Below are 12413 nucleotides of genomic sequence, written 5' to 3' on the forward strand. Positions count from 1 at the left end.
AAGATTGGTTGATGTACAGGGTGTTTTCACATTAAAATATAACTGCATAAGCTAATAGTGTTAATAATTATAAGGTAATAAATAATTATCTAATAATTCCAAGACTTTGAACAGATAAGGCAGCTACAATCCTCTAGTCCACCAGTACTGCACAGTTTTGTGCTTTCTGAGTCATATTATTAGCTGTCCAAGTCTTTCATGAGTTGAATCACATATGTTAAAGCCAGGGCTTGATTTGAAGGGTTATGCAAGGGGATGCCATCACCCCAGTCAAAAAGAGCCAAAAATCACCTCCCCTTGAACAACTGCCATCACCCCTTATCATACCTTTTGGAGTACTGTTGCTATGTATCACCTTGTCTATCTTTAATATTTTAATCTATATTCTGTTGATAACCACACTGGACTTTAATTCTGTGGTATTAAAAATCACAATATAAGAGGAGAGATATCTGAAAATGCTTTTATTTTGCTAAAGTAAGCTCCTGTTTCAAGTCTTTTTTAATATGCCCTCACCAGCACTAGAAAGTGTGTAGTGACCGCTCACAGCAGAGGCTGGTCTAAGATGGTTTATGCTGTTGCTGGTTTAGCTGGTCACCCAGCCTGGTCAAGCTGGTTGACCAACATACCAGCATCCAAAAAAAAACATATGCTGGTTTTGCTGATGACCTGCCATGCTGGTCTATACTGTTTTCTTCAGGGGATATCAGGGGTGGAGGGGACATCGAGGAGTGGATTATTCAATTGGCACGCACTCACCCTCAGCCAGGTTAGCCTCAGTGGGCTAATTAGCTAGCCATGCAAACTTTGTAATGCAGAGCATTTTTAAGAAGTTTGAACATACACAAACTTGTATGAACAACTGCTTTGAACAACTGCTTTGTCTGGCTAGGTTTTGGTTTAAAAAAAGTAATGTATTGCCTTTATTTTTTGAGGCTAGCTGTAGCCTTTAGCTTCATAACAGTCTGAATACAGCAAACTGAATGCTGAGTTCTGAAAGGTTGAGCATTTTAAAGTATGTCATTGCTATGGCTTGTGAACAGCTTTATCTGCCAATTTTTGAAAAGGAAAATGTTATGGCGCAGTGACTTCTGGGCAGTTTCCCGATCCTTGTTTTCACCTGGGCCCTCGATCGTCCCTCAGAGGACTCACAAACTTCACTTGTGCTACCTGCATCCAAAAGAGTCAAGAGGCTTTGGAGCGAAATGACGTTCCTCCAGGGCCATGGTGCAACGTGGAACAAAATAATACAGTATAGACAAAGTGCAAACGTGCAGACATAAGTGTGCAAAAACATTAAACTATAAACAATACATTAAATACAATAAATAAAACAGACAATAGATGCAGTAAACAGGACAGTACAGCGCCGACACAGCACTTTTTTCTGAACACTCCATGCTAGCAAAAATTGTCTGATCTATATCACTATGACAAAAGTACTAGTAGGCCAGAATTAATACACTACCATACTGTTTTAGTGTGGTAGTATGTGGTTTAGGATGCAGCCATAGTAATGTAACCTAAGATGGTGTGAAGGATTTCCCCAAGATGGTCTAAATGACCTTATCAAAAATACTACCTGCATTAAAAACTACAGTTGGAATATTTTAATAGCCGAAATAACCTAATCGGGGCTACATAGTAAGGCTGCAATGAATTAATATTAAAAACACAATAAGACGTTTAAAATACTAATTTATCATGGTGTGTAATAATGCGCATCGCTGTACTTTGGGTAAGACGAACTGTCAGAAAATCGGCGGGCTTTAGGACCCGGGCGCCCAGACGGAGAGCTGTGGCGTCATCAGCGGAGTGACCATGCTGTAGGTGAGTGAAATGAGTGAAATGGACCGAGTGTGGAAAGCGGTGAAGTTCAAGCGTGAAATGTCATGAAGTTCTCAGACTGTTCGTGTGTAATGTGCATTTTATGGCGTATTTTTGTCACAGTTCTTTACATGAATGAAGCGGCTGCCTAAAAGCACAGGATGTTAGCACGTTAGCCGGGAACATTAGCAGCAGGATGGCTAGCTGAGTTTCAGAGGCTCAGAGTTTCTCTGTGCTTCACCGGAGAAAAAGGATTTAAATAAACAAGACAAGTTTCATCCGTGTGGGTTAAAAAAGACGTTACATTTCGCTGTTCCCAGGTAGTACAGTGTTCCTAGTCCCAGTTTGAGTGTCAGTACTAAGTCCATATCTGCTGTGCGGTCTGAGGACAGTGTGGTATTAAATGCCCTTGTGTGCTGCACCACATCAATAAAACTCAGATCAGTTTCTGGCTTTTAGGAAACTTTTGAATGAAGTTATATAGGTTTGGGTTTCTTTACTCAGTGTGATTGACTGATACTGTTAACACAACTGTAAGTGTAAGATCGAGTTTGTTTTCATTCATACTTTTGCCTCAGATAGCACCAGCCTGGCCAAGCAGTAATCAGATGCTTAAATTCTTTACAAAATTCTGAAGAAAGTTGATTTTTCAGCAGCACTGTGACTGGGGTCATGTTTGGGGTCAGTATTAGAGTGAGTGTTAAAGAAGTAGTTTACCAAAAATTTACACAATATCTAATTTCTGCATAATGAAATTGTTGAGATGTAAACAAAGTCATTCAGTGTAGTTTGATGGGAAGTGCTCCGTTCTAGAGAAGCTTGCTGACATACTTAGAACTGTTCATAGTGGTGGTTATAGGAACCAGACATCTGAAGAGTTTAATGCTCTAAAAGCTACATCACAGAATTATTGCATGAAATGGTTATGAATATACTGGCTGATTTCTGAGGCCTTTGGATGAAAAAGTTTTTGTAAATTTATGGTGAAGAGGTAAAATAGTGCCCAAAGAAAGTTGTTTTTCTCCAGATTTAATGCTATTTGACCATCATCAGGACTACATATAGAAGTCAGAAGGCACATGTAAGGTTCACTGGTGGTTTTGGATAGTAAATAAAATGGCTATGTTGGTGTTGTAGACATTGAGACCCCTGATTACTATCACCACCACTGAAAAAATCCAGAGTCTGTTCTCTACAATGGAGCATTTTACATCAAACCACTCTTTGCAAACATCTTAATGATTGAATTGTGCAGGAAGTTTGGAAAAATTGATCTAATTCCCCTGTAAGCCTAGACAGAGACTATGCTTAAGAGCTTCACTACTAAAAAAGTATTTAGTTCAGGTTTCGACTTAATCTAGGCCTGGGAAACCGGCCCAAGGTGACGTTAATAGATGTGTAATTGGTTTAAAGTCAAAGTAAGCATTCACAAAGCATCTCCAGTGGAAAGTGAAAGCAGTGTTGCCACAATCACAATCAAATAAAGCCTTAAAGCTGCAAAACCCTGCATGCATTTACTACTGAAGATCATTGCCAGATCTACCATATGGGTGACCTGGGTGGCTGCCCAGGGACCATCATTGTCCAGGGGCATGACAAAAATTGCTCCAGAAAGTGCACATGTTTAAAATCTGTTAATGTAATACTTCTTGAAACATTCAGTTTACTTTAAATATATTCACACACCAAACATGTCAGTCTCTGTCTAATAAGCACTAAATATTCAAAAGCATCATCATTAAGCGTGCAGTACATTTGGCACACGTTATTCATCATGCATTGTGACATTACTGGTCTTTGCGAGTGAGCTCATGCCCTCTCAAGACTCTTGTGAAGAATTAATTCTTCAGTAAAACCACTGCACTGTGTTAGTAGAGATAAGAGGGAGTCTGCCCACTTTCTATTTCTCACATTATATTTAAAAACATGCCTGCAAAAACTCTAGAGGGCGCCCTGCGAGTGAGTCCTCAATGAATATGGGTGATGCTAAACAGCTAAAAGCGAAAAATTAAACAAGTTTCTAGTGATTTATTTGGGAATTTCCTTTAATTTTGGAAAGCACAAGGATGTATCTCATTTAAAAAATCAAACTAAACTCACCAGTAATATTATCTTCCTGTTTTTGTACCAAAGACAGGCAGTTGGATGCTAGCATTACTGCTATTGAGTGCTGATTGATGAGCAACTCCCGCTCGTTGACGTCATCAATGTAAGACACTGTTAGAAAGTCCTATAACTGAAGTTTAAAAGCTCTGAAAACTATGACAGCGGTGTTGAAATATTTTTTGTTCTTTGTTGATAAAATCATCATGCATGTCATGTATTGTAAAACTGTTTTGAAATATTGTGATATAATATTTTTGCCATGTTGCCCACCTCTCTCTGGAACACATTATTGAATAGCAGTCCTCCTTATTAGAAACCCTCTGGTCTTAGGTTATGGATAAGTGGGGTGTGTGACAGAGTTTGTGGGGACAGGGCGCCAGAGGACCTTAATCCAGCCCTGCTGAAGCTGTTGAAACACAGTGCCTAGTTGTAGCCGCTGCTGCAGCGGCTCCAGGACTACAGACAGGTGGTGTTGGAGGCTCTGACTTCAGACAATTTGACATGGAATGACCCATGACTAATACCGCCGCGTTCATTACAGTTAAAAAGACATTACAGTGCTGCAGCAGTCGCATGCTGGAGGTCATGAAATCCCTTACAGTTAACTGGCTAATGTTTAACTGGTTCAGGAGCACCAAATTGGAAGCTTCAGTGTGGATAAGAGGGCATGTTTCTGCTGTCATGTAATACTAGCATGCACCATTTCATACTGAGCTGTAGATGGGGGGTCTAATTTGCCACGATTGCACACGGAAGCAGTGGCGTGTTACGTTTCCATCTGCAAAGGCATTTAAATGTGCAAAATTGGGCTGTCGCCACCCCGCGCTCTTCAGCCCTTTAAATAAATCTAATTTTCTGAGGTGTGGTAATTAAATCTGTTCTTAAGGGAGTAGCTCAGCCTGACATGCTAACATAGCTAACAATGAGAGGAAGCTGGCAACCACTAATTATTAGCATGATGTTATTTGCTAAAAATGCGAAGGTGGCTACTAACACGGCTAACAGTCAGAGAAAGCCAGCAGCAACTAATCAGCATGGTGCTATTTGCTAATAATGCTAGTTGTTGGTCATTCTATGTCATTTACAGCTAGCAACATTAGCATTTCTGACTTAACAGTTCCTAAAAAGGCCATATAGATCAGTTTATTATAAAAAGGCCAAACAAAACCTCTTCTGTTAGCTATTATGATAGAAGATATTTGTGTGATAACCTGCTATCTTTATAGTTACAAGAATAAGCTATAAATAATTGGAATGCTGGTTTTCAGCCTCCGCCGCTAAGACTGATAGCATGCGAGTTGGGCGCCAGTCCAGTCCACCACTTTCAGAATGTGGGCCTATGATGTGAATGTGTACGGTTTGATTAGCATGGGCAGATTAACAAGAATAGCATCTAAGGAAATTTAGAGAAAAGTCCCCCGTGTTGCTGTGGGGTAAAGTAGGAAGATTTCACAGTAGGCTCTGGAAAGGGATTACTGTTAGAACACCCTGACAGATGGTACTTGGCAGGGTTACCCGAATATCACCACAGCAAATTTAGCACTGGTTATTGCTAGCTCTCACATATTCGCCTACTACTTTGCTCATTAGAGATGGAAAACTCCTTAGCAAGCTGACATAAATAACAACAGGACGCCTGATGTAGGCCATCACTGTAGAACTACCTTCTCAAAAGGTAAAGGTGCCAAGATAAAGTTCTTTAGAGATGCTATAGAAGAACCACTTTTGGTTCCCTAAAAACCTTTTCAGTTGAGTGGTTTAAATTGAGTTTTTTAAAAACCATCCACTGACAAGGTCTTTAGGGGAAAGTGCTTCTTCCATGGCATCCAGCAAAGCTTAACACAATTTATTTGTGTATTTTAAGGTTATTGCTAAATAATTTTAAAAGTATTTGCACTATTTTTTATATATAAACAATGTACTGTCTCTTCTACAATTGAAAATGTGAACCTTTGTTTTGAGCACCTGCCATTAACGATAGACCTGAAAGTGGCAGGAGTGCAAATGTTACAGCTTACCCCGTAGGTGGGTTTACTGCAACGGGCTACTTGCAACAGCCGATATAAATCCTGCTAAAAATCGCAAACACAATTCATACAACACAAATCTATATTCTCTGAAGTAGACTAGCTTTGTGACCTACACTGTTATAAACACAGTCATATGCAAAAGTTTAGCTGTCTCATTTTCTTAGCGAAAATATGTTAACACATAAATATATACATACATAAATGAAAGACAATATAAAACATAATGTGGCCTGTGTAAAAGTAATGGCACATTTATATTTTGTTTTTTTTTCCCAATTTGTTAAAGTCAGCAAATAAATACAAAATTGTGCACTAAAATTTGTAGAGGATGTATTAAATTACTTCGACTGAAAATTGACAAAAGATGTAATTTGACCAGAGGGTGTTCAGACTGCCATATACAACTGTATACACATCCAAAATAAGTATGATTCATGAAAGGAGGCAGTGTGAAACAGAAGCAAATGTAATTTAGACTTTTATTGACGGTTAATGTTTTATTGATGTTCTTGATGAATCTGTGAATTAAAAAAATGACAAAAAAATTAACAGATTTGATATAATATCCGGGAAAAACAGGCCTCTTTCATTGTTTACTTTGGGAAGCTTAGCTGTACCACTGTATTAAACTAACCCCGCCATGTGGACCTGTGGTACTTTAGCCTGGCTAGTTCTCACTGAGTTGTTTCTTCAAAATGGTGCAGCGTTGCTGTCGTCAAGAGACTTATGTAACCAATAAAAATTACTTTTATGGTACAAAAACAGTCTTCAAGGTCAATCTTGAGAAATATCTGTCTGATGATGTTGCTATGGGAATATAAGACGTACAGCATGTTCTGCTCAAATCTCTTTAACTACGTTTAAGAAGCTGTTACCCTGCTTTAGGCTGTGCCTGCGCCCCCCTGTGCAAGAAAACAGACAATAGTGCACAAAAGAGTCAGAATTGGATTTGGTTCAGCTGGTCAGTTCAGTAGTTTTCCTTTTCCCATCTTTGAGATCTCTATCCTGATTTTTGTACTTAGCTCTTTGAGACAGTCTGAAGCCTGTTAGCCTCAGGCCCGTCAGACTGCTTTAGAGCAGGCTGTGTCTGCAAAGCTGTGGGTCAGACCTTCAGGGCTTTGCTGGAAAATTCTGATTGTTTCTCTTGTACTGTATTTGCCGTCGCTCTGGCTAATGGGTTTTGTTTTAAAATGATGTGTAAAATGCCAACGTGTTCTCGACATCTTAGGTTTATGCGCATGAATTGGTTTTCCGCTCTGCTGCCCTGACTTTTCCATCATTAACCAAGTGTGTTTCTTAGCGTAAGAACAACTCAGTTCCTCAGGAGAGCAGAGTTTTCATCTACTCTTATAACTCCTGAGGCGAACCAGCACGGGCTGCTTTCAGGTTCACGCTCATTTTCAGAGCTTATCATGATTAAAATGTAAATGATCTAATTTCCTTATGAATGTGCTGATTATTGCGTTAAAATACCTGATTTTTACATATTTGAAGTGTTAAAAGCTTTGGTGTGCACACAATGAAATAAATGGAATATTTCCAAGTCCGAGATTCTTACATGTTTACAAATGTTTAAATGAAAAATAAAAATATCTGAACAGTGCTTGAGTTATTTATATTTGCCATCATATAAGTGATAAATGGAATTTATCCAAATCTTGTTCACTGTTACTTATTTACTGAAAACTCAATTAAAAATCTCAAATAAATAGATGAATTTTATACATTATTAAAAGTGTGTTGTTAAAATGTGTTACATCCTTTTAAGCAATAAAACCATTTTTCAGGATTTTTCTTTTTTAAAAAGGCATAATTAATACAAATAGAAAAAATGGTGGGGTTGCTTTGCATATTGTTGCCATATGGCAACAGCATGTAACAAAGGAACTGTCTATAATGAATACACTGTAAAAATCATCAGTTCAACCTAAAGAACTGACTTCTTGTAGGAACAAACAGTTTACCTGGTTTGATTCAACTCAGATAAATACTTTAAATGAAACAATGCAAAGCAAAATTTAAGTTTAGATGAACAAAATCAACATTTTAAATCCCCAAAGCTCTGCAGTGTTCCACTTTATACAGTGTACAATAGGAGTAATCCAGTACACTGCTATAGGACACAGCCATATTCATTATCCAGACATGAAAAAAAAATTGTGTGAAACAGCCCTGTGTGCGAATAGGTTTTAGGAATGCAGAAACATAAATATATATTGATTAAGGTAAATTTGGTATATAAAAATGTATGTGAAAATTACTGTGTCCTATGACAGTGTACTGGATTGTCACAGATTGTATGCATTGCAAATCACAGTGCCATAGTCACATGCTGTTGCCATAAGGCAACAATTATATTTTATCATTTTTATCTATTGTTTTTTATTAATTTATCAAAACCTGTAACATCTGAATTGGTTTTATTTGTGAAAAAGAAATGTTTGCTTCCTGCAGATGTGTTTGTTTTTTTCCTGAATTAGGTTATGTTATGCACACATTTTGAGAACACTTCAAAAGCCAGGCCTGACGTGTGCCTGTGAAGCACAAAGGCAGATAAGGAGAAAATAATACACTGTTTTACAATTAAACTTTAGGAGAAGAAAAAAAAACGTTTGTGTTGTCGTTTTTTTGCCAAAAAGGAAAAAAAAAAAAGAAAAAATGCTTGTTGCCTTATGGCAACACCATGCAGTAATGAGTTAGAGTGGCATCTTTAGTATCACATAAATAGTAAATGTGATACCACATTGACGCTTATTTACTGAAAGTTAAATGAAAATCTAAAATAAAAATAACTGACTTGTTATTAAACATGTTTATTAGTAGTAGTGGTGTCTTTGCTATTAATGCATCCTGTTATGCAGTGGCCTGTTAAGATGGCGTTTTGGTGTTGGGCCATGCTCGTTTGGGCTACAGTGACCTTGCCCAAAAGGCCACAGCTGTAACATTACTGTTGTTAAAGGGAGGTAATCAGCAGTTAGTTAGGTAATCTTGCTCCTCACTTACCCTTTTAATTAGTTTTGTTGCATCAAGCTGGCATAAGCCAGAGGCCATGCAGTTGAACAGAGGACAGCCTTAATTGGCAAGTCTGTTCTACCCCACAGCAAGCAGCGTTCTCTGTAAGCAGGAACTGTTATCTTTCCAAGGAAGAAAACAAAATGTTTTTAAAGGCGGTTTGTTCTTTCAGGTTGGGGTTCCGACCTCCGGAATACCATGTTTTCTGTTTATGTGAAAGAATGTGTCATTATTCGAATACAATGAACTAGAACAATACATGAAAGGCTGCCGGTCAGCCGCCTGGTAGGAATCATTATCAAGATACGCACACACACTTAAATGTACAAATGTTTGTGCGTTTGATTTTAGGTCTGTACTTGGGCAGAAATTTTATTTATTTTACCAAAAAAAAAAATCCATGTAACCCCAAATGGCCAGAAGCTGTCAATGGGTCAATGTTTCCATTCCTCATTCCTTTAACTTAAAGGGAAATTCCAACAATTTTTCAAAATTGCTGCATAACTATATTGTGCACAGTGGTGGTGACAGGAACCAGACGTCCCAAACACTTAATGCCTCTAAAAGTTTCATCACAGAAAGTTGTACACCAATCAGGCATAACATTATGACCCCCTCTTTGTTTCTACGCTCATTGTCCTTTGACAATGAGCGTAGAGTCTGATCCACTCATACCAGCACAACACACACTAACATACCACCACAATGTCAGTGTTACTGCAGTGCTGAGAATGATCCACCACCCAAATAGTACCTGCTCTGTGAGGGTCCATGGGGGTCCTGACCACTGAAGAACAGGGTAAAAGGGGGCTAACAAATTATGCAGAGAAACAGATGGACTACAGTCTGTAACTGTAGAACTACAAAGTACTAAAATGGACAATGAGCATAGAAACAAGGAGGTCATAATGTTATGCCTGATCGGTGTAAATGGTTTTGAATACTCTGCCTGATGCCTTAGACGATGTTCCATGGTAGTTTTGAGGTTTTGGCCTAAAACATAAGAGGATCTTGTAAGGCAGATCAGTCCCCAAATAAAACATAGTTTTTCAAACGTACCACTATTTTACCATTTATCAGCATTACATATGAAAGCTCAGCGTGTGAAGGTTCACTGACCATTTTGCGTAGTACATAAAATAGCTGTTTGTTTTTGTAGATGCAGCTACACCAGGTTCCTGTCACCACCACTGTAAATAATCAGAGCCTGTAAGTATTTCTACAATGAGCCATTTTGCATCAAACCACTCTGCATGACTGTGTTTACGTCTCAGTGGTTGAATTATGCTGTAATTAAAAAAAAAAAATCACTGCAGTCCAGTTTTAAGAATAACTCAGCTGGGTTGAATTGTTTTTCCTTTATTTACTGAACAATATGCTGTAGAGTGTAATAAGCCTATGATTATAAGGGTTAGATAATAGTTGTAGTCATTTTAGTCAGAATTTTGGCAAAAATGTGCACCCTGTAGTCCATGGAAATGTGAATAAATAGCCCGTCTTTGTTTACAGATGCTGTTATATTAAAACCAAGCGTCCCTCTTTTGCAGATAATGGCTCAGAAAGCAGGACTCGGGCGGAGGTATATCAGAGCTTTTGTTAGCGGCTTTTTCGTAGCAGTTCCCGTGACGGTGACTGTTTTGGACCGGCTTGCCTATGTAGCGCGAGTGGACGGTGCCTCCATGCAGGTGGGGCGCTCTCCAAATTCATGCAACCACAAACTCAGATACTACACAAGATTTCAGGAGCTTTCATTAATATTCACACCCAAGTCACCTCAAATGGTTCTAGGAAACCGATCGCCTTAAACCGTTTAAATAACAAATCATTTGACCATAAATTATTTCCTGAATGGAGTATGAACACAAACATTTGTTTATTGTTTCATATACTTAAGTAAATTGAGTTAATTGTACTAACTCCATTAATTTTGTTAAAATTAAAATGATTGAGTATTTATAACTCCATACAGTTAAGTAATTGTAAATTAAATTTACTGCTAGGCTAAACTAGGCAGTCATTGTAAGAAATTCATACTGAAACTTGATAATAATATACATTCATAACAATGCCTTCACCAACTTAATGTTACTGTGGACCATCTTGCCAACGGTTTAGCCCAGAGTGCAGAAGTACTCCCTGTGGCGTTTAGCCACCACAGAACCACAGTCAGCGGGTGGGAACTTGGTAACTCAGCTCCCTCAACACTAATTTTCAGTCAGTACTGACTGAAATGAGTTACATTCATTTGGAAAACAAGTAGACACCCAAGGGAAGGTGGGCTGGGGAGAATGACAGCACACAGAAGGAAGGGTAAACAAGGTGTAAAGACACGCACAGTATGCAAATACATGGTACCAAGAGCCAAAAGGAGTGATGTGAGTTTTACTCAAGAAGGTTGCATTGACCAAACAAGTAAAGCTGAGAATTCGAAACTAAATTGCAATTCAACTCAAAGATCTCATTTGAGTGTCTGAAATCATCAAAATAAAGTTAGGAGAAAAGTACAAACAGTCCAAATCATTTAAATGTGAACATTATTCAGTCTATCAGATAAATTCACTGATACAGAGTAGCTCAACCACTAAATCAACTGACATTAGAACATATTTCGCTTGTGCTGAGGAGACCAGCTACTCCTGATAGGCAGACAAGACTATTTCATGTGTTTGGCAACCATCACTTTTAGCGTAGGTAATTCCGAAACGGCTAAAACTAGGACTAAACGTATCGAGTAAGTAGTCTCTCGTTCACTATAGTCAAACAAAAACAAAAAACAAAAATAGTGAATACATTTTAATAATGTTACCGTCACTCAAAATATGCTAAAAAATTATCTTACACAAAATGAGTTATCTAAGTAATTCATTTTTGAGTTACTTCGAATTTTTCAGATAAAGTTACTTTGACTAGGCGCAGTGGGTAGCGCTGTCTCAGCAAGAAGGGCCCAGGTTCGATTCCCCGGCCGGGCAACCCGGGTCCTTTCTGTATGTTCTCCCCGTGTCTGTGTGCGTTTCCTCCGGATACTCCGGTTTCCTCCCACAGTCCAAGTATTTAAGTTGTGTTAACTTATTCCTTCATTAAGATGTGCAGTTAGGTTTCACAGTGTAGGAAAATGGTTGCTTCTTGATTGTCTGCCATTCACCAAAGGGTTGTGATGTCAGAGCAATATGTTGAAGTAATAGACAGTATTAACATATTAATTAATCAGTTTATTTAATAAAAGTATTTTAGTGTCCAGCAATTCCAAACCACGAGTTGCTTCATCAGTGTGCATGGAGCACACTGGAGTGCAGAAACCAGAAACTAATGATAACTGTAAGAGAGAATAAATGTTTATTGTGTAACATTTAATAAATGAGTTTAAATGTAGAGCTTCACTGTCTACCTAATAACCACTTCGGCGAGTGCTTTTGCCACCCCACCCTTTTTAGCTCTTCT

At 38.3% G+C, this 12413-nt stretch overlaps 1 protein-coding gene across 2 annotated transcripts in view; it reads left to right on the plus strand.

Annotated features, from left to right (window-relative positions):
* Window positions 1-1784: 1784 nt before the first annotated feature.
* The window catches only part of immp2l (inner mitochondrial membrane peptidase subunit 2), a 146117-nt gene continuing 135488 nt past the window's right edge, over window positions 1785-12413 (plus strand). Inside the window, exons 1-2 of one of the 2 annotated variants that reach the window (XM_036568285.1) lie at window positions 1785-1830; window positions 10523-10660. In XM_036568285.1, coding sequence (XP_036424178.1) covers window positions 10526-10660 — 135 coding nt within the window. In that variant the 5' untranslated portion in view covers window positions 1785-1830; window positions 10523-10525. Of the gene's footprint in view, window positions 1831-10113; window positions 10185-10522; window positions 10661-12413 lie in introns of those variants that run through there. The other variant, XM_036568287.1, reaches the window with a different exon arrangement.

The sequence above is a fragment of the Colossoma macropomum genome, unplaced genomic scaffold (genome assembly GCF_904425465.1).
Source record: "Colossoma macropomum unplaced genomic scaffold, Colossoma_macropomum, whole genome shotgun sequence".
Lineage (NCBI taxonomy): Eukaryota > Metazoa > Chordata > Actinopteri > Characiformes > Serrasalmidae > Colossoma > Colossoma macropomum.